This window comes from Antedon mediterranea, chromosome 3 (assembly GCF_964355755.1).
Source record: "Antedon mediterranea chromosome 3, ecAntMedi1.1, whole genome shotgun sequence".
In the NCBI taxonomy this organism is placed as follows: Eukaryota; Metazoa; Echinodermata; class Crinoidea; order Comatulida; family Antedonidae; genus Antedon; species Antedon mediterranea.
The window spans coordinates 33,731,629-33,750,950 of record NC_092672.1 but is presented as its reverse complement, the minus strand read 5'-3'; the positions used below and the strand labels follow the sequence as shown (position 1 = coordinate 33,750,950).

At 34.4% G+C, this 19,322-nt stretch overlaps 1 protein-coding gene across 1 annotated transcript in view; it reads right to left on the bottom strand.

The window, feature by feature from the left end:
* LOC140045291 (serine/threonine-protein kinase mTOR-like) overlaps positions 1-19,322 on the bottom strand; it is a 67,090-nt gene that overhangs the window by 44,743 nt on the left and 3,025 nt on the right. The window contains exons 7-33 of the mRNA XM_072090138.1: positions 19,067-19,129; positions 18,548-18,724; positions 17,821-17,936; positions 16,284-16,329; positions 15,965-16,101; positions 15,380-15,511; positions 13,899-14,059; positions 13,439-13,638; positions 12,961-13,060; positions 11,273-11,478; positions 10,928-11,050; positions 10,474-10,557; positions 9,700-9,792; positions 8,889-9,023; positions 8,346-8,478; positions 7,552-7,802; positions 7,022-7,108; positions 6,739-6,906; positions 6,283-6,395; positions 5,626-5,881; positions 5,162-5,305; positions 4,763-4,905; positions 4,161-4,323; positions 3,414-3,547; positions 2,967-3,045; positions 2,680-2,819; positions 2,043-2,259 (exon numbers count right to left, since the gene is read on the bottom strand). Of these exons, the coding sequence (XP_071946239.1) occupies positions 2,043-2,259; positions 2,680-2,819; positions 2,967-3,045; positions 3,414-3,547; positions 4,161-4,323; positions 4,763-4,905; positions 5,162-5,305; positions 5,626-5,881; positions 6,283-6,395; positions 6,739-6,906; positions 7,022-7,108; positions 7,552-7,802; positions 8,346-8,478; positions 8,889-9,023; positions 9,700-9,792; positions 10,474-10,557; positions 10,928-11,050; positions 11,273-11,478; positions 12,961-13,060; positions 13,439-13,638; positions 13,899-14,059; positions 15,380-15,511; positions 15,965-16,101; positions 16,284-16,329; positions 17,821-17,936; positions 18,548-18,724; positions 19,067-19,129 (3,801 nt within the window). The remainder of the gene's footprint in view (positions 1-2,042; positions 2,260-2,679; positions 2,820-2,966; positions 3,046-3,413; positions 3,548-4,160; positions 4,324-4,762; positions 4,906-5,161; positions 5,306-5,625; positions 5,882-6,282; positions 6,396-6,738; positions 6,907-7,021; positions 7,109-7,551; positions 7,803-8,345; positions 8,479-8,888; positions 9,024-9,699; positions 9,793-10,473; positions 10,558-10,927; positions 11,051-11,272; positions 11,479-12,960; positions 13,061-13,438; positions 13,639-13,898; positions 14,060-15,379; positions 15,512-15,964; positions 16,102-16,283; positions 16,330-17,820; positions 17,937-18,547; positions 18,725-19,066; positions 19,130-19,322) is intronic.

The following is a 19,322-nucleotide window of genomic DNA, read 5'->3' as shown; positions in this document are numbered from 1 at the left end:
TATAATTAATTTAATACGTTGTTTCTTCCCAAATACAATTTAATGAAATATTTTGGCCATTTAAATTCTGTTAATTATTACTAATAACAGATTGAATTGATTTACAAGGATACTGTATTATATCCGCCCACCCACAGACTTGGTTATCACAGTATGTATGTATCTGTCAATGATTTGCCAACATACATGGTCTAGTGGTTAAGATTCTCGCTGCGATGTGCAAGCCAAACATGTGATATACGCCCACCCAAAACAACATGTGGTCAAGTGGTTAAGATCACTGTATATGTATGACATTTAAAAGAAACATACAATAGAAAAAGGGGAACAAAATAAGAACAAAACATAACTACATATGTAAAACAAATCTGCTGGCAAATGACAGATATGCTAGTATGAATATGTTAAAGGGAAACAAGCAAAGGGTTAGTCTGTACAAAAGATGAATTGATATAAGGAGAAATTTGATGATGGAAGAAGAAAAATACAACAAAATGGATACAAGTTAATTTATTTTTGACTCCATTTGATTGTAAAAAATGGATAACATATATATATATTCTGCTACATGCATTGTATGTTGTTTTGTAGAGCACTCTTCAGTCTGAAACTGTGCATTTTTGTTATGAATACTACTGTATTAGTATTTTGCATAGCATGTTCGTTGAGTTTATGCACCCTTTGTGTTCATGATCAAAAGTGTAGGCCTACTATGTCCCGCATACCTGGCTCAGCCTATATGGGTGCCAGTTTTGTGGTACATATCATTTCGAAACCTGAGCTGCACTGACAAGATCTACAAAGATCAAAACAGATTGATTGGATATATGCATGTACCACGCCGAGAATGTTAAAGGGTCGCTGTCCGATCGAGTTTGAACAATACCATGAAAGTCCCAGTAGTCTAATGGATAGGACATCTGCATATCAAGCAATCTTATCGTTTCAAATTAATTAACTAAATTTCAGCATATCACCGGGTGTTTAGAATTAATGTTCTGTGCCTGCATAATATATCACACAATGACAATGCACGTATACTGAAACCAGTCAATGACGGCCTGATCATGATATACATATATCAATGAGAACGGTTAAGAAAACAAGTATAAAGAGAAATCATAATTAAATTTATTTTTCAATGTTATGTATTAAACCATTTCATAAACAAACAGTAATTGACATTGGAGGATGGGATTAATGTTACACAGCCTTTTCAATATAGGAAATTATAGATACAAAGTGAATGACGGATGTATCCTAAATGTCAGTGTGGTTGTGTCTATATAAGTAATAGTACTGCTATACACTCCAGACTGTCTCTAGTATAATGGTTAAATTAGCAATGGGAAGGAAGTGTCAAAAGGGTCTAAAGTTTAATCGTTTAAATATTAAATCAAATATACAATAATAAAAAAAATTGTTTATGTATTTATGTTATATGGGGGGAATGGGGAGGGGAATTGTGTGCTTTTGGCGTTCTGGAACCAGTTTATGAACATCAACCATGGCACCATTAGCTCTGTTGTAATTCTCAATATGTTTTTTTTTGTATTGGTAGTATTGCTTTTCTGTAACTCTTTTAAAACTGCAAATCTTTCGGCTGACTCACAATGTTGCGATTTTCTCGATTTGAACAAAATTTACGACTTTAGGCAATTTTTTGGCTGTTCATTTTATCTTTTTTACGAGTTAAATAATTTTTTTAATTCAATTAAATTCACATTCAACATTTCTAGTCTTAATAATAAGTTATATTATTTTATTATTACATAAAAAATACAAATAAATAAAATCAATTAGACAGAAAAATCAATTAAAGAAACAGTTTTGACGCTAATTCCATTATAAAAATTGATTGGTAGCTTAAACAACAAACACTATACAGAAACATGTTTCGGTAGACTACCTTTATCAGCGAGTGGAGTAATAAATTAAAGACCTGGATGAATGTAGTAATGATTGATAATCTCCAGAAATTTTAGATTACATAATTATGTAAATTAGGTCAAGATAGAAAATCAATAATACGTAAATCATACCTGTTGGGCTTGTGCAAAGTGGTCCTGGTGAACGGCAAGCACGGCTCGGTAGAACGCGCCATCGTATGTATCTCTTGGTATCATACATGCATACTCATCCATGGATTCCCATTGGTTGAGACCCCAAGCAGCTGCGGCGGCCATGCGCGCCATACGCTGACGGTAGTCGTCACTGACCTCTGACCATTTGGCACATGCTATGTCATGAAGTTGACCCCTACAATTAAATATTACAAAATAAGAATTAAAAATGATGATGTTTCAAAATTTCATTTTGCAAGGTCATTTTTTTTTGCTCATCAATTTTACTATATTTTTACAATTCTTATTTACTGGCATACATCTTCATTTGTTATTTGTTTGTTATAAAAAATATATATAAATGTTAACTTGTCTCAATCTCGCCACAAGATCATCTGCCTTTGTCCATTATTTTTTTTAATCTTAATTTGTCATTATTGTTCATCTCTTTGTCTATTATTATTTTTTTAATCTTAATTTGTCATTATTGTTCATCTTTTGAATGAATGAATAATTATTGACTTACTTATTTTTATTTTTGTGTACAATGTAACTTAATGTATGTCTAAGCAGAGGATTTTATAAACTGTTATGTTGGTATTGAAAAACAACCTACCATTCTCCTAATGCTTCTAGGCACCTCATCCTGCCTAGCATCAGTTCCATGTCATCCAGGTTTTGCTGTTGTTTCTTTTCACACTCTGCTAACGCATTCTCCCACTGGTGAAGTTTCTCATACCAGGTTTCTTGTCTTTGCTGAAAAATAAAAAACAAGACAATTTGAAATTTATTGTCTTATATTGACATGTCTATCAGAAATAATACAATATTAGAAGGAAATCATCATACCGGGAACCGATGCGAGTATTGTGGAAGGTTGAGAAAGGTCTGTGGAGGACTTACCATTTCAGAACCAAGTGTCTTTGATGCATATTGTAACACTCCTTGTGCTGCCTCTGGTTGGTGCAGTTTGTTGTAAATGCTATAAAGAAGTAAAAGAAACATAGTAACAATGGTAGTCTAATATAGCACCTAACACAATGTTAAAAATGATTCATAAAAAATCCTCAAGATAAAAAAACCAATATATGTACTAAATATCGACTTTAATCGAACAGCATTTAATATGATATACATCACACATTACATGCTCACACCACAAAACAAGTTTTAATGAATAATAATAAAGTTCGCCAATTTTTAAGTACATTTTTTAAATTTTATATATTATATTTGTAATTTTTATTTTGTGTGTACGCCATTTGGAAAATGAATTTCCAACATATTTTATGATGGACCAATAAATATTATCTTATCTTATGTATGACCAAGAGCTGGCGTTAGCATTACCTTATCAGTGACTCTAATATAGCAGGTTTAGCTTCCTTATGAAACTCCTCTTCCTTATAGTGAAGTGCTTTAGCGTAGGCTCGACATTTAGACGCTCTCTCACCTAGTAATGTAGTATCGAGAGGCAGAGGGCCCTGCAAAGATGAATAAAGTATGATAGAAGAAGTACAGGCCTTGACAAGGGTTTACTGGTACTGGTCCTTGTACACTAACCGTGATACTATATCACATATGGTGGTTATTGACTGTATACAGTTATCGCTTATGGACACCACATGTTGATGATTAAATAAATGTTTGTTTTTAATTAAAGGGCAGTTGAACAAGTTTTTAAAGAAGTTTTTTTTTCATTCGTTTCCTTCTTTATTTCCATTCATAAACATACATAAATAAGCATATTACAAAGAGAAAAAAAAAGAATAGAAAGTGGGAATCTCAGAAGCACAGCTTAAACAAGTAGAAAATATATGTAACATAATATATACAGTGTTTTTTCTTTATATTGGCCAGCACACTGGGAGACGATCCCTTATTATTTTCCAATATTATACCACATTTAAAAGGATGTACACACAGGACCAACAGCTTTACTTCCCATCTGAAGGATGAGGTAATGATAGTATAGTATCTTGCCTAAGTTCACTTAAGACACAAAACAAGAACGGAAAGTACACTGCAAATAAATTGACCAATCACAACGCGATCGATGCTTCTGTACGAACTTGTGATTGGACAGAGAGTAAATACCTTATCACAATGTTCCATAAACTCAGCCAGGTTGAGTAGAGTTTGTGTAATCTCTGGAATGTCTTGTGAGGTCAATGCCTTTTCTAAGTTGTGTATCAACACATCTTGATCTTGTTCGGTGAGCTCTGACCAGCATGACACAAATGCTGCATTGAATAGGTCTCTGAATAAATAATAATTTGTAATAGTAAAACCACGTCTCTGGGTTTCAGCATATGGCTGTTACTGTTTCTTAATATTATTAATTGTTCTTGTAAACTGGCAACAATACCTTCAATATTTTATTTATTTAAAAAAAAATTTAATCTGGTGACCAGAATTTAAATTTTTCTCCAAACTTAATTTATTTTAGTCTCTTTCTTCACACTTTTTTTTTTCATTGTAAATGAGAGAAAGAGAAACAATAAAAATATTAAACAAACAAGTAAATAAATCATATATTTTTTAAAACTTCCGTGATTTTGGCAGTTTGGGCTGCAAGAAAAATGTTATAGGCTATTTGATAGGTACATTTTAGAGCACAATTTCTGATCATTAAGATATTGTATCTCTATGATCTGAAAGATGGGGAAGCATGATTTTCATTGACACGCTTCACTGACCTTGCTAGCGGATTGTACTGCTGGGCTAAATCATGACAAGACCTCAATGCATGCGATGGTGATTCCTTAAGTAATTCAACACTAAGACGTCTCAACCATTCCATCCAATCATCTCTCGACACTCGGCGAGTAGCTGTAAAAGCCTGGTTAAAAAAAAGGTTAAATTAATAACTTAAAAAATATATAATTTGTATAAAGGGTGACCCTAAACAGCGTATGCGGACAATCATGATGAGTTATGATAACTGTCTTGTGTGTGACAGTGGCTGTGTGTATAGTAACACAGGGGAAACCCTCTACTCATCTTTAAACACATGCTGCAAACCCTGTTAAAATTCAGTTAAACAACTATAATTATTATATAATCAGATAAATAACATAATATATGGTTTCCAATACCTTTGTCAAGTTGCTTGAACTAACTGGTAGTTTCTTTATTGTCACTGGCTCCATTCCTCTATTTGACTGATTTCTGTTACGTTTTCCTTTTTGTTCCTGTGCTCGAAGAACTGCTAAATCATCTATTTCGGAGATCGTTGACCCCTATGGAAAAAAGATGAATACAATTTCTCAAAATCTCATTTTTAATAAATCTATAGCATTGTTGCTCCATGATAGTACAAACTATGAACTTCGTGTCGGCATATACAGTAGTCTCGTGTTGGGCTCTTATTACACCTCAACTTTATTGTCAATATTTATAGTCTATTTACAGAGGTAATATACACACTTAAAATGTAATAATACACTACTAAGTTAAGGGGTGTGACTTATATTGAGGTAACTTAAGGAGGTATTGTAACTTGGATTGCATAAAAATGAACAAGTTAAGGGGTCAGCTAAATATATCTGTATGATCTCACCTGAATGATCTTACTGATATAGATATCATATGTCTGGTGCATGATCTTTTGCTTGGTTAAAACCTTATTCACCATTGGTATAAAGATCTGATACTTCTTGCCAAGCTGAAGCACCAGAGATGACAGGGCTTCCATAGCCGCCTCTTGCAGCGCCGGGTTTGAGTCTAGAGTTCGTACGAGCGGGTGTATGATACGGGAAGCAAAGTCTGTGAAGTCAAGCGTGTCACTGAGTAGATCTATAGACTCCAAAGCCGTTCTGGAAAAACAAAAAGATATTTTAAGTAAGCTCCATGAAATAAGTTATATTTTCAACGACGTGATTCCGTCTCCACAAGGCCTAGTTGGTTTAATATGAAGCTCCATTAATCCAATATAGAAACAATTCTATAAAACAGAATTTGATTTAATGACGTTTTGGCAGTTATATTGGAGTTGTAAGACTTAAGGGCAATTTACGTAGACGAGTGGTAATGGTAGCTTGTCATACATAGAATCTTTACCTATTCTCAGCAGAAACTGCTCCGCGTTGTGTGTATATGGTCATAAGGAATAACATAGATTCTATATTTTTATTATCGTTTACCGCTTGTTTGAGTAAATTTTCCTTTAGTCTTCAGGTGGCAACAAATTTGATGATGACAAAAATGATGCACTCACCTTCTAACTTCCATTGGAACCTCATTAGAGTCAAACAACTTAACAACAGGAGGAAGAAGTAGATGAAGATAGTCATCTAAGTTAGCACCAAATTTCTGCATTGCACCGAGTAACTGTGGAACAAGTTAATGAGATAGAGGTCATGTATTGTAATCCATACATAAAATAACTTGCGTGTCAAGGCAGTTTCGTCAAGAAGAGTTTTTTACTGCAGGCAGGTGGATTAAAGAAAATTTTAATGTCACATAATAGTAATTCACTTTGACTAAATATAGGATAGAAAACAACATTATTTACATGAAAAAACTGTAATTTAAAGAAAAAGAAAGGAATTAATGAATGAAATTTAACATTTTATTTTCATAAGCGACACTTTTTTTTTTTCGGTTCATTTTTTAACCTTCATTTTTCATGTTTTTAGAGGACCATCCATCTTTTAAATAAATTTGTACAAACCGTTTTTGTGACTTTTCTATCAGGACTGTTGTCATGAGTGAAGACTTTTAGCATCTGTGGCACAATTTGAGGCAAGTAAAGCTTAAACTCTCCACCTAATGCTATCACTATCTGCTCCACTAACCAGATGATGGTGTTCTGAATCAAACTGTTTAGCGTCCAGAATTCCTACAAAATAAAACATTTCTTTAGACGGCAATATTCTTGGTTTCCATTTTGTCCGACATATCTTTCACAAAGTATTAGTAACAGACCAATCGAAAAGAATTTGAAAATTGATTACCTTAATTAGAGCAAATATCTCATCCAGATAATTTCTGATGTGTTGTCTTACAATTGAGATCATCATTCCAAGTTGTTGTAGTAAAAACTATTACAACAAACAAACAAAGGATCTAATATTATATTCACACTTGTGCAGTTAACTAGTTCTATCTGTAGAGCCTACATAATACAGTAAAGCTCTGTCCACACTATCAAACTATAGTTTGGCAAAAAAAGTGTGCTCTGCCAAAATATGGTAGTGATATGACGTAATAGTGTCCATATATGGGCACATCAAACTTTTTTGTTTCATAAAGTTTGTAGACAAAGCTAAAGTTAAATAATTAAGGGGACACTATTACTAAAATAGGTATACTACAGTAAAGTAATTTAATATTAATAAAGTTATGTCTAATGCTGTACATCAAAATAGGAAGATCTTGGTCAAGCTATTTTCACACATTTCAGTTAAAAAAAAAAAAATAAAGTAATTATAAAAACAAAACAATTTTCCTCAAAATTAAATAATACTGATTGATAGCATCTTACCTCTCGTATACCGGAATCACACGTGCGTATCACGCTAAGGTACGTAGGCATGATCTGCGGTAAAAACTGAACGCACTTCACACCTAGAGTTTTAAAGAGGAATGTAAGAGCTTGGACCACATGTTTATGGTAACTGGCCAATGACGAGTCACGCATTATACGCATCAATGTTGCCACGGCAACAGCTGGGTAGAATTCCTCCAGGGAGCCACTACCCATGCTCACTAGCATCTCACTAGTTGTGTATTCACCTGTGAAGTAAAATTATTGTAGTAGTTTAAAGTTTTGTTCTAAAACTAGCTTTAATCTAATTGTGTAAAAACTTCAATGGAAAATTTAATATTACTGTTGTTGTACAATCTACATTAATATCAGTATCAATCAGTATGAACAATGTACATTCTCAATAATTCTATACATCCATTTGTATTAAGTGTTGTGTACCGTATCATCAGTGGTGTAAGACAGGGCAAAGTCCCTGGTTAAGCACTCCTAAGGGGCCCTCTAACACTGTGTAGTTGCATTAGGCTGCTCATGCTCTGGGGCCCTTGGGGCCCTTTGAGCTCTGAGGCCCCTTGAGCTCTTGGGCCCTTTGAGCTCTGAGGCCCCTTGAGCTCTTGGGCCCTTTGAGCTCTGAGGCCCCTTGAGCTCTTGGGCCCTTTGAGCTCTGGGGCCCTGGGTTTAGCCAGTGAGCGATCATAGCCGTTATGCCACCAATGATCATTCTCATAATCTCCATAAACACCTCTATTTTCAAAACCATTTTAAAATCTCCCAAAAAAAATCTCGCATACCATCCTGATTAGTCTTGGTGTCTGAGAGGCTAAGCACTGCTCCAGACGTCTCACCGGGCTGGTTCATTTTACCCAAGTTCAGCTTATGCTTGTAAGGATCAAGCGCACCGAGCAGGCCTAGCGTTCTTATAGTCTATTGAGAAGAATAAAAAGAAATTTACACTAGAGAATCAGAAATGCAAACAGGTAAAATGGGTAATTCAGAGGAAATACACACTAAAGCCAACTTTCACAGAATCTGTATCTATCCGCTTTCCGCTCAACCGCTCGTTGGTTTCTCCTTTTTTGTAAATAGTCATAAGAAATAGCAATATAGATTCTATATATTTGTTTACCACTTACCGCTACAGCTCGTCTATGTAAATTGGCCTTAAGCCCTGTCTACACTATCAAACTTTATGTGACAAAAAGTGGAAATGTGTCCATATATGGACATGATGATGTCATATCACAATATTTAGGCATATCACACCTTTTTGGCAAAATAATTTGATAGTGTAAACAGAGCTTTAGTGCACCTAATGATACACAAACATGACTTACTTCTCTTCTGATGTTTGGAGATTGTTCGGTTTTCAGAAAGTTGAGCAGTACGTCCAGTAAGTTAGGATATTTCATGTAAGGGTCCACAACATAACCTGTACTCTCAACCAGGTGACCCAGCGTCCACAAGGCAACCTGTTTGGTTTAATAATTAAGCTCCATTAGTATAACAATTACAATTATGGTTGATTTAGTTAAACTGCAGATGTTCTATTCAGATCAGTACAAATCACAGTGCGCAGACAGTGGAACCGTAATCCAGCCATAACATCAGCAAGGGTTTGAGGCTCACAATTGCTTCATGGTTCTCCAAGTCTTTTCAGATTATAAACCGTAGGTCCAGTGTACACATCTAGTTCGTGTGCACTTTAAAGAACAAAGTACATCTTTCGTGATGAGTAGGAGGTTACCTGGTGTACTAGTACACACACAGCCACTGTCACAGTACTTAAAAGTAGGCCTTCTAGCAGGCCTTCTAGCAGGCCTTCTCGGATTATAAACCGTAGGTCCAGTGTACACATCTGGTTCATGTGCACTTTAAAGAACCTAGTACATCTTTCGTGATGAGTAGGAGGTTAGCTGGTGTACTAGTACACACACAGCCACTGTCACAGTCAATACTTAAAAGTAGGCCTTCTAGCAGGCCTTCTAGCAGGCATAGTTGAAAAATATTCAGCTTGTTGAAGGCAGCAACTTAATAGAAGAACGCCGCTTCCCTATTAAAGGGACTGATACCCATTTTAGCCAAGATGAATCTTGATGGGTGTCAACAGTGTCCCATTAATAGGGTTCAACTCCGCAATATACTTACTTCTCTTTTGTTAAGAGAGGATGAATCTTGTAACATCTCTATAATAATTGGCAACAGCTCACCAACCCACTTTCTCATTTCAACTCCACCAACCTGAGATAAAACAATCAAACAATTGTTAATTTGACCTGTACATTTCATAAGAATTTTCTACCATTTGCTAATTCCTATAACAAAAAGTCTTAATAGATATACCTCTACCTATTAAGTACCTACTAATAAGTAGATTTTAGCTAGATTTTAGATAGTTCCTAATAGGTTTTACCTCATTAGCATAATTCAAAACCCCCACTATAATAGTATAAGATAGATTTTTCACTATTTTTAATCTTTGAGTAACACATTTTGTATACATTGTCTACTTATAATAACTATACAATGGGCTACCAGCAACCTATTAATAGACATAATCTATTTTATACAATAGATAGATATGGACTACCAGATAGCTATTAGAAATCTATAAGTATCATATCTATTGTCTACTTATTATAGCTATACAAGGGCTACCAATGACCTATCAATAGTCTATTAACCAATTGTTAATAGCCAGTAACTATTAATCAACTATCTATTTTATATAGCTGGGAAGTGGTCATTCCATCTTTGACTTAAAATCCTTAGTAGGCGAGATAAAAAGGTCTACTAAAAAACTATTATGGTTACTAAAAATAGAGCTATTTCTACTTAAGACTATTTAAATCTACTAATTTTTTGACAATTTTATGATAACACATGATTTGATTGGTGCAATTTAAGTTATCTCTGCCTTACCTGCGATAATTCACCAATCGCAGCCAAGACGTTGATGACTACGTTCGGGTTGGCATCAGATTCAGTTAGTTTTGGTATCAAAGCCTGTGAATGTAAATTACATTATAAGATTTCTTGACCACAACATACTATAAAAGCGTACTATATTTGATTTGAATGCAGTATTATAAGGTAAAGACAGAGCTTAAAAAAGGCTTAACTCTTCCACAGTGGCATAACTTCTGCCTTTGGCACTCATAAGGGGTCCTCCAACGCTACATAGTTGCATTGGGGCTGCTCATACTCTTGGGCACGGAGTTTAGCCAGTGAGTGCTCATAGCGGTGTATAGCCAAGCTCTCCTACAACATTCTCTGAAACGTTCATATGGTCATAATTGTCCAAAAATCATTTCTACTATAAAAAAAAATTACACATTTTTGGAGAATTACTAGTGGTGCATAATTCATTCTATACCTTGACTATTGGCTCCATATAAGGTCGTATAAGCCGAGGCGCATTTGACACAAGATGACCTAACATCCTGGCACTCTGCTCCTTGTTACGTCCGACACCACTATGCTCAAGCTCAGTCAGTATCTGTTATAGTAAAGCATTAGGATATAAGCAAGAGAAAAAATGTATATATTCATGCTTTTGAATACAATAGTGTTCATATCTGTAGGATACTTAAATGTATAGATGCAATAATGGCAAACCGCTTAAAAATGGAACTTTCTATACAGTTGTAAGCCTCTTTTATACAATAGAATGCCTCGACTGTCCCATTATTCATATAGGGATATAAGTCATTGAGAATACCTGAATAAGCGTCTTTCTAAGAGAGGGCATGACAAAGGCAGGGTTCATGTTACTAAGGCGACCAATCATGCACATGGCAAGCTCACGAATTTCAAACACTTCATCGTTCTTCGCAACAAAGAGGGCGCTAAGGTTCTCAGCCTGTGCAAGGTGCCCGTCAAATCGTTCATCAAGTGATGCTAAAACGCAATAACGGATGTCAGGATCTGAAAGATTATCAAATTTGATTCAAGTAGCCCTTATTAGAAAAAATAAAAAATTTTAAACTTAAAAAAAAGACACAAACAGAAATGTAATTTACATACTACTGTAATTAAGGCCAAATAAAAAAACATACTTGTTAAGCGTCACCGCCCGCTCCTGATTATCCAGCCGCCTCTCTTTTTATTTTTATTTTTTTTTTACCGATATACAACGGAAAGTTCAGCGGCCCGGCCCAGCTCCAGAGTAGGGCTCGAAATTCACGCTAGCAAACTAGCATTTTGCTAGTAGATTCTTCATAATTGCTATTTGAAAATTTCAAAACTAGCAAATGTTTGTTAGGCTAGTGTAATTTTTGAAAAATACGTACTTTTTAGCTTAGACAACGCTAGCCGCCGATCGCCGATGTCGACAACGGCAATTTGGTGAAAACAATTGTTTCATTTACACGCCGCCGATTTACGTCAAGGAAACGCGAATAGCACCGTGAATCATGTAATGTGGTAAACAGCAAGCTTTTTCCCCAACACATTAAATCATGTGCATTTAGTACGTCGCTGAGGATTACATCATCAGTCACGTGATTACAGAATACGCGATTATCAATTTAGGGATTTAACGAAATAAATATTTTGCCTACAGAGTGGTCAAAGCGCGTTTTTTTATAGGTTCGTAAATAGGAAACACCCCATACATAATGGACTCTACCAATTTTGTTTACGATGATCTCGCGCTCGAGATCGGCACACCACGAGGTCCTGTTGGGCGATGGGTTTCCTTATGCCTGGTTTACCTGTGGAATAATTACATACACTTTTTGCATCACAACTTTAAATACTGATTTACACAGCAATTGGCAAAGGATTCATCAAAGAAGAATGAATACGTTGAATAAAAATTCACTTAAGAATGCCGTAAGCTGTTTTCAAACTATAAATCAGCCCACTATTTAGTATTATTGAGACCAAATCATGCTTCTCACGATAGGGAATTTCCTGGATAGATGAGTCGAGCGAGAGACGGCGGATGGCCGATGAGTGAGGTGGGGGTAGCAGCTTGGACGGATTAGTTAGCCTAGGGCCTACAATTTTGCTTGGTGGCAATTAAATTTAATGTTTTAATTACGTCTGGATATAAACAATACAAAACTCAATTTTGTCATAAGCAATAATATTTCATACATAGTCACTTTTGTTCTGTTTCGCATTTTAAAAGTTTGACGTTTCGTCCTAAAAAAAGTGGGGAAAAACGTCCACCGCGCAAAAATATACCTCTATAAAAAGTAAAAAAAAAAAAAAAAAAAACCGCCCCCCCCGCCCCTGAAAATTTATGAGGGTGTGACGCTTAACAAGTATATTTTTTTATTTGGCCTAACATACAAATTTACATACTAATTAACATACAAATTTACATACTAATTAACATACAAATTTACATACTAATTAACATACAAATTTACATACTAATTAACATACAAATTTACATACCTGTGTCAGTAATAGCAACCATGAGAAGCTTGTTAAGAACATCAGCAACAACTTGGGTGTTTGTGGTACTCATAGAGTGTGGAGGACGCGAGCCCCGAAACTGAAATAACAAGATAACGATATTAATATTATGTTATTACTTTATTGAGTGACAATACCATACTTTTTATCATATATATTTTTTACCTAGTTCTCAAATATGTATTAAAGATGTATTGTCCATGGAAATGGATCTGAACAAAATTTATTTACCTGAACAAATGGTGAAATTGGCTGCCAGCCAATGGATTTTTGGTTGAATTTAACCATTTATTGTGTTATTTTATAAGTGAAAACATGGTTTTTTTTTCGTTTTTTTTTCTAAAAAAATGATTAACTTTATTAAAACTACAAAATAACCTAAGTCTGATAGTAATTTATCTTCATGTTTTAAAGAAAAAATACATCTTTAATAGACAAAATATTTTAACAATCTTACATGAATTGAAGGCTGTAACAACTGTGAGCAAGTCCGAGCTGCCTCCATTCGAATTTCTTTATGCTCAAACGCCAGAAACTGATCTGCACAGTGGCGCACAAACTGGGTCAACGAATGACCCTCAAAGTCAAAGGTACCAAGTGTCTGTAGAGCCAGGACCATGCTGCTACTGTCAAAGCTTTCTGGTTGGCTGGAGGGATCTACACAATAAAAACCAAAGGTTATTAAGGAACTACTAATTATATTAAAAATGTATTGTCCCGTTAAATAAAAAAAATTTTGTGGACAAAGAACAAGAAAACATCACACAAAACCAGGCAGAGACAGGTTTCCTAAAAACCGAACTTAATCACTATCTAGTAGGTCTCCTATTGCACTGATTGTATAAATAACAGAAATTCTCAACTACTGTACTACTGTATACTACAATCATATACAGTAGCTTAGTAGTATGGCTTACTTATTGTTGGCGGAGAGGTAAAACCCTTAGGAGTGCCAGGATGTCTCAGTGGTTTATTCATCAGAACTAACGACAGCATTTTCAGTAGGCCATCTTGAATATCCTTTTTGAGGTTTGGTATTTTCTGAGCCAAATCGTGTAATGATGCAGTCAACGCTGGACTATACAAAAATATAAACAAAACCTATAGATTTAATTTCCGTTCCATCGCTTACTGTACATAATCTCTCAGGTTATTTCTCTAAACATTGATAGGGACTGACAAAAGGTAGGTCCTAATATCACATAGTAGGCAGGAGCCGAGCCATATAAAGAGTTATGACATTCCGTAACAGATTTTAGAAAGTCATGTGGTACATAACCAGCCATCTTTGTGTCCAACTATTCCTACAATATGTAGAGTGTAGGGAGTTAATCCTTTGTTATAAAAAGGCTTTAACTATTGAATTTAATATCAAAACAATGCATTTGTTCAAATGTTTTTGTTAAAAAAAATTTAAAAACATTGCCTTAACTATAGAATCGCTGTACAAACTAAACGTGCATGCATAGAGCATGCAAGGAGCGAGCAATATCTTGAACACAAAAATGGCTTCTAATCCATTCAATGATGTAACTCTTCTAATATATGGGCAGAAAAAACATAAAAAGAAGCAAAGCCTATGGTAAAGATACATTTCAGATGCGCAACATTTTTTCAAAAAGTTTACAGCGGAAACTAGTTGTCTAATAATAGTATATTCATAGGTTACTCTTGCCTCAGTGATTTATCAAATAATTATAAATACCTTGTTAACAATATTTGATATTTTTACTTTTATTAGATATTATTTAAAGGGTAATGTGTTTAAGAGCTTCGGCTTATTGCATAACCAATTTTGTATCAAATAGCATGTTTTGCCGTTTATTATGATTATTTAGATTACATTTATAGAAATATTGTAAAAGAAATACTGTATAATATATACATGCTGGTGATACAAAATAAATGGTAAGTCTAGTACTGCGAATTATTATTAGAGTATTAACATACGAAAAGATATTAAAATTCAGTGACTTATTTATATTTTATATCACTGTGCTCCCCTAGCTCCAAATTGGGTCCAGTTGAGCACAGTGTATTAACATACGAAACGATATCAAAATTCAGTGACTTATTTCTATTTTTTATCACTGTGCTCGACTGGCTCCAAATTGGGTCCACTTCTTGAGCACAGTGTATTAACATACGAAAAGATATTAAAATTCAGTGACTTATTTATATTTTTTATCACTGTGCTCCCCTGGCTCCAAATTTGGTCCACTTGAGCACAGTGTATTAACATACGAAAATATATTAACATTCAGTGACTTATTTCTATTTATATCACTGTGCTCTCCTGGCGCCAAATTGGGTCCACTTGAGCATAGTGTATTAACATACGAAAAGATATTAAAATTCAGTGACTGTTATTATTAATATCATAGACATTGTTACATACCTGAGGCCAACAGCCAACATAGGCTCAAGAAGATCTTTAATATCATTTATAATGCTAGTTCCCACTGCTTTGGCTAACATACTAATACAAGTAAACACAGCTGGGTCTACCGGTGTACTCTTATGCTTTCGACTGCAAACAAAAGTAAATTTATATATTAAGATCTTCAAGCATAACTGGAAACAGAAAATTTCAACCCTACATGGACACACGGCAGTCAGCAGTGCAGCGCCTACCAGATCAGCACCCCGGGAGACAATCCCTACTCTTTTTTAGTGTAGCAAGTTCTTTAATGGGCACTAATGGGACCAACAGCTTTACATCCATCCTAAAGGACGAGGCAATGAGAGTGAAGCATAAGGATACAATCAGTATGGTACAGATAGGCTCGAACCCATGCCTATCACATGCTAGTCCAAAATTATCATTACACCATCACTCTCTGGTGTATACAGCACCTGACGCAATTCCCAGATGGTCTCCCATCCAGAACGCAACCGGACCCAACATGTCAGAGCTGTATGGCCACATATAATAGTAAAATCAAATAAATTTATGATGTAAATTTAGACAATATCTACTAACTTGTAAGTGTGTTCCTTATTTGGCAAGCTCGTCTTGATTACATCTAGAATCTTGCGAACATTTTCCTGTGAAATGTTTGCTTTAGCAGCCACGGCAAGTAAACCAAGCGCTTGAAAAGCGCTCGACCTCTCACGTTCCTGCAAAAATAATAAATTGTCGGTTCAAAAAAAGTTTTCTGATAATTAAAACATTTTTCAAGAGATAATTTCTCAGCAATCGAAAAGTACACTTCTCAATTTTGTTCACAGAAGGTTGGAATATATTGTCATTCTATTTTTTTAATTTCTAAAATCATTTTTTTATAACTGAAATGTAATACCCTTCGAAGGCATCCAAGGAAGTAGGCCATAGTTTCTTCAAGGTATCTGCAAAATAAAATTGATGGATAAAATTAATTAAAACATATGAAGAAACAACCGAGCCCCTTCTTTGGGACACACTAGTCCATGGGCTGGAGGGGGGTTACCGTGCACCCCCACCACAGTTAAACTTCTTTGGTATCATTTTCTTCCCACGGACATATAGAGTGAAAAAATCGATGTTAACAAGAAAAATATAGGGATGCATTGTATGTACTTGCATCATTTGTAATGATCATCAGTGTTTTATCTTCAAATATTTTTTGGGGTAGGGGGTAACATTTATCCTAATAACCCAAGAATCCAACATCTAATTAGTATTATCTTAGTAACATTGTGTAGCATACATCTTTTAAAATCTTTTAAAATTTAAATAAAATTAATCGGAAGATTATTAAGGTCAGTAGAGGTCAAAAGATCATTGACCTTTTGCAAAATGCAAATTTTTCCCAAAATATAGATAAATTTCAATATCGTATCTACAATTTTCAATATTTTTTATCTTAATTGTGTTTTACTTGTGCTTACTGACATATTGAATAAGAAAATATATGTTAACAAGATAAAAATTGCAGTTCATTATATACAAATTGTTATTTTTTATTGTTAAAAATTGCAATAAAAATAGATTTTTTGGGGTAGGGGGTAACAATAATAGCAATAACCCAAGAATCAAACATCTAATTAGTATGATCTAGGTGTCGTTGTGTAGCATTCATGTTTTTTAATCATATAAAATTTGAATAAAATTAATCGAACCAATTTTAAGGTCAGTAGAGGTCAAAAGGTCACTGACCTTTTGCAAAATTGCAAATATTTGCCATAACGAGATACATTTCAATATCAAATCTCCAATTTTCAATATTTTTTATTTTAATTGTGTTTTACTTGTGTTTACTGACATTGAATAACAAAATGTGTGTTAACATGAAAAAAATTGCACTGCATTAATACCAATTGTCATGTAATTTTGTTATTCTTCAAAATTACAATAAAAAGACATTTTTGGGGTAGGGGGTAGCATTAATACCAATAACCCAAGAATCAAACATCTAATTAGTACGATCTTATCAGACAATTAATAAAGTCTGAACATGAAGTAATAATTATTATAATCCAATTATTACTCCATGGTCTTAATAAACAATGTAACTCTGTAAAAGCTAAGCATTTCATTTAACACTTTTGTTATTTAAATTATTTGTTGATACATTGTAATTAGTTTTAGAATCTGTTCAAAAACTTATTTTTCTATTAATTGTTCTCATTGTACTTAATATAAAGAACAAAACAAAATTATGTATAAAACTGACAAGAGGAAAGCTATAATCATAGATGATCAAATAAAGATCGAAACGAATGCATGTCAGAGTATGGCATCTGACCAATAACTCAACGTCCTGATGCAAAGCTACTCCACAATACAGTTAAATACAATTACCATCCTAATAGCTCTTTAGCTACGGCATTCTAACTAGTGTCAATCTTTATACTTACTTGCCAGCAACAAAAGCCTGAGGTTGAAAAGCAGCAAGTCTTGGTAGAACCGTTAATAACATCTGTTGTATCTGAGAGGAACGGCTGCTCCGATATTTAAGTACTTGCTTGCATACCTACAAAAAGAATAGGAGACGATGATTAAATATACTCAACAGCAAACCATTTTCTATGGGTGAGTGGCCGAGCGGTTAAGACAGTGGAACCGTAATTACGTAGCCATAACTTCGGCAAGGGTTCGAGGCTCACTCACTCCATGGTTCTGGTGGTAGAACGAGTATTCTCGGATAAGGACAATAAGCCGTAATTCCAGTGTACACATCTAGCTTGTGTGCACTTTAAAGAACCTAGTACATCTTTGGAGACGAGTAGGGGGTTACCCGGGTGTACTAGTACATCACAGCCACTGATCATAGTGTGATTGGGCCCTATGGGAGACCAGTAATTGACTGAAGAGGTCGCCCAGTATAAATAAAATAGTTCAATTAAATTCATGGACAACTCTCCAAAACTGGACACCATCACACAAAGCCCCTGTTTTAGGGAAAATAGTGCCTAGTATTACTATTACTATACTGCCTATTACTACAGGTATTACTATACTGCCTATAGGAAAGTGATTAATTTACTAATTGGTAATCCTTGTCTAAAGACTTTAAAATAAAACAAATACAAAACTTGAAGGCCCACAAGGCCTGATTTCTCTTTATATAAAAAGTTCACTTACACAATCAAAGTTCTCTTCCATGAGTTCACGACAGTACCTGCTCTGAACAAAGCGGGGTTTCTGAGATGCGTTTGCGTGAATCACGGACAATGGTTTGAGGGAATATAGCGGTTGAAACGTGTTTACCATGCTACCTGTTGGATGGTAACGAGAACGTAGTCCCATCTGTCCAGAATCCTGTGCAAAATAATAATAAATAATATTGAGGCTACAAATATTAAATTGTTAAAGATATATTTTTGTTGTTGAATATGCCATTTTAATGTCACATAATAGTTATCAACTTTGACCAAAAATTGGATCTGAACAAATTTTATTTACCCGAAAAAACTGTAATTTAAAGCAAACAAATTTGTTTCATTTTTTATTTTTTTATGGAAGTGATTAACTTTATTAAAACTACAAAATAACCTATTCAAAGCCGGATTTAATTAATCTTTATTTTTGTTCATGTTTTTGGGGGACAATACATCTTTATAAAGAAAAACTACAATACATTCAGATTTAAAGTGTACATACCTGTAGAAGACTCTCTTGTGAAGACTGCTGTTGTGATAACTCTTCCATTTCTTGACGCATACGCTAAGAGGAGGACAAAAGAAATCTGATTTATTCAATCTTTTTCTTGCCTATACTTAACTTTTTCATTTCAAGAACACATAGCTGTTTTAATTTATATCTACTAACTTTAAATCTATTAATCCATTAATATAAAATTTATATACTTTTTTTTCCTCCTTTCAATATATAATTTGTTCATCATTTTGCTGGTTGT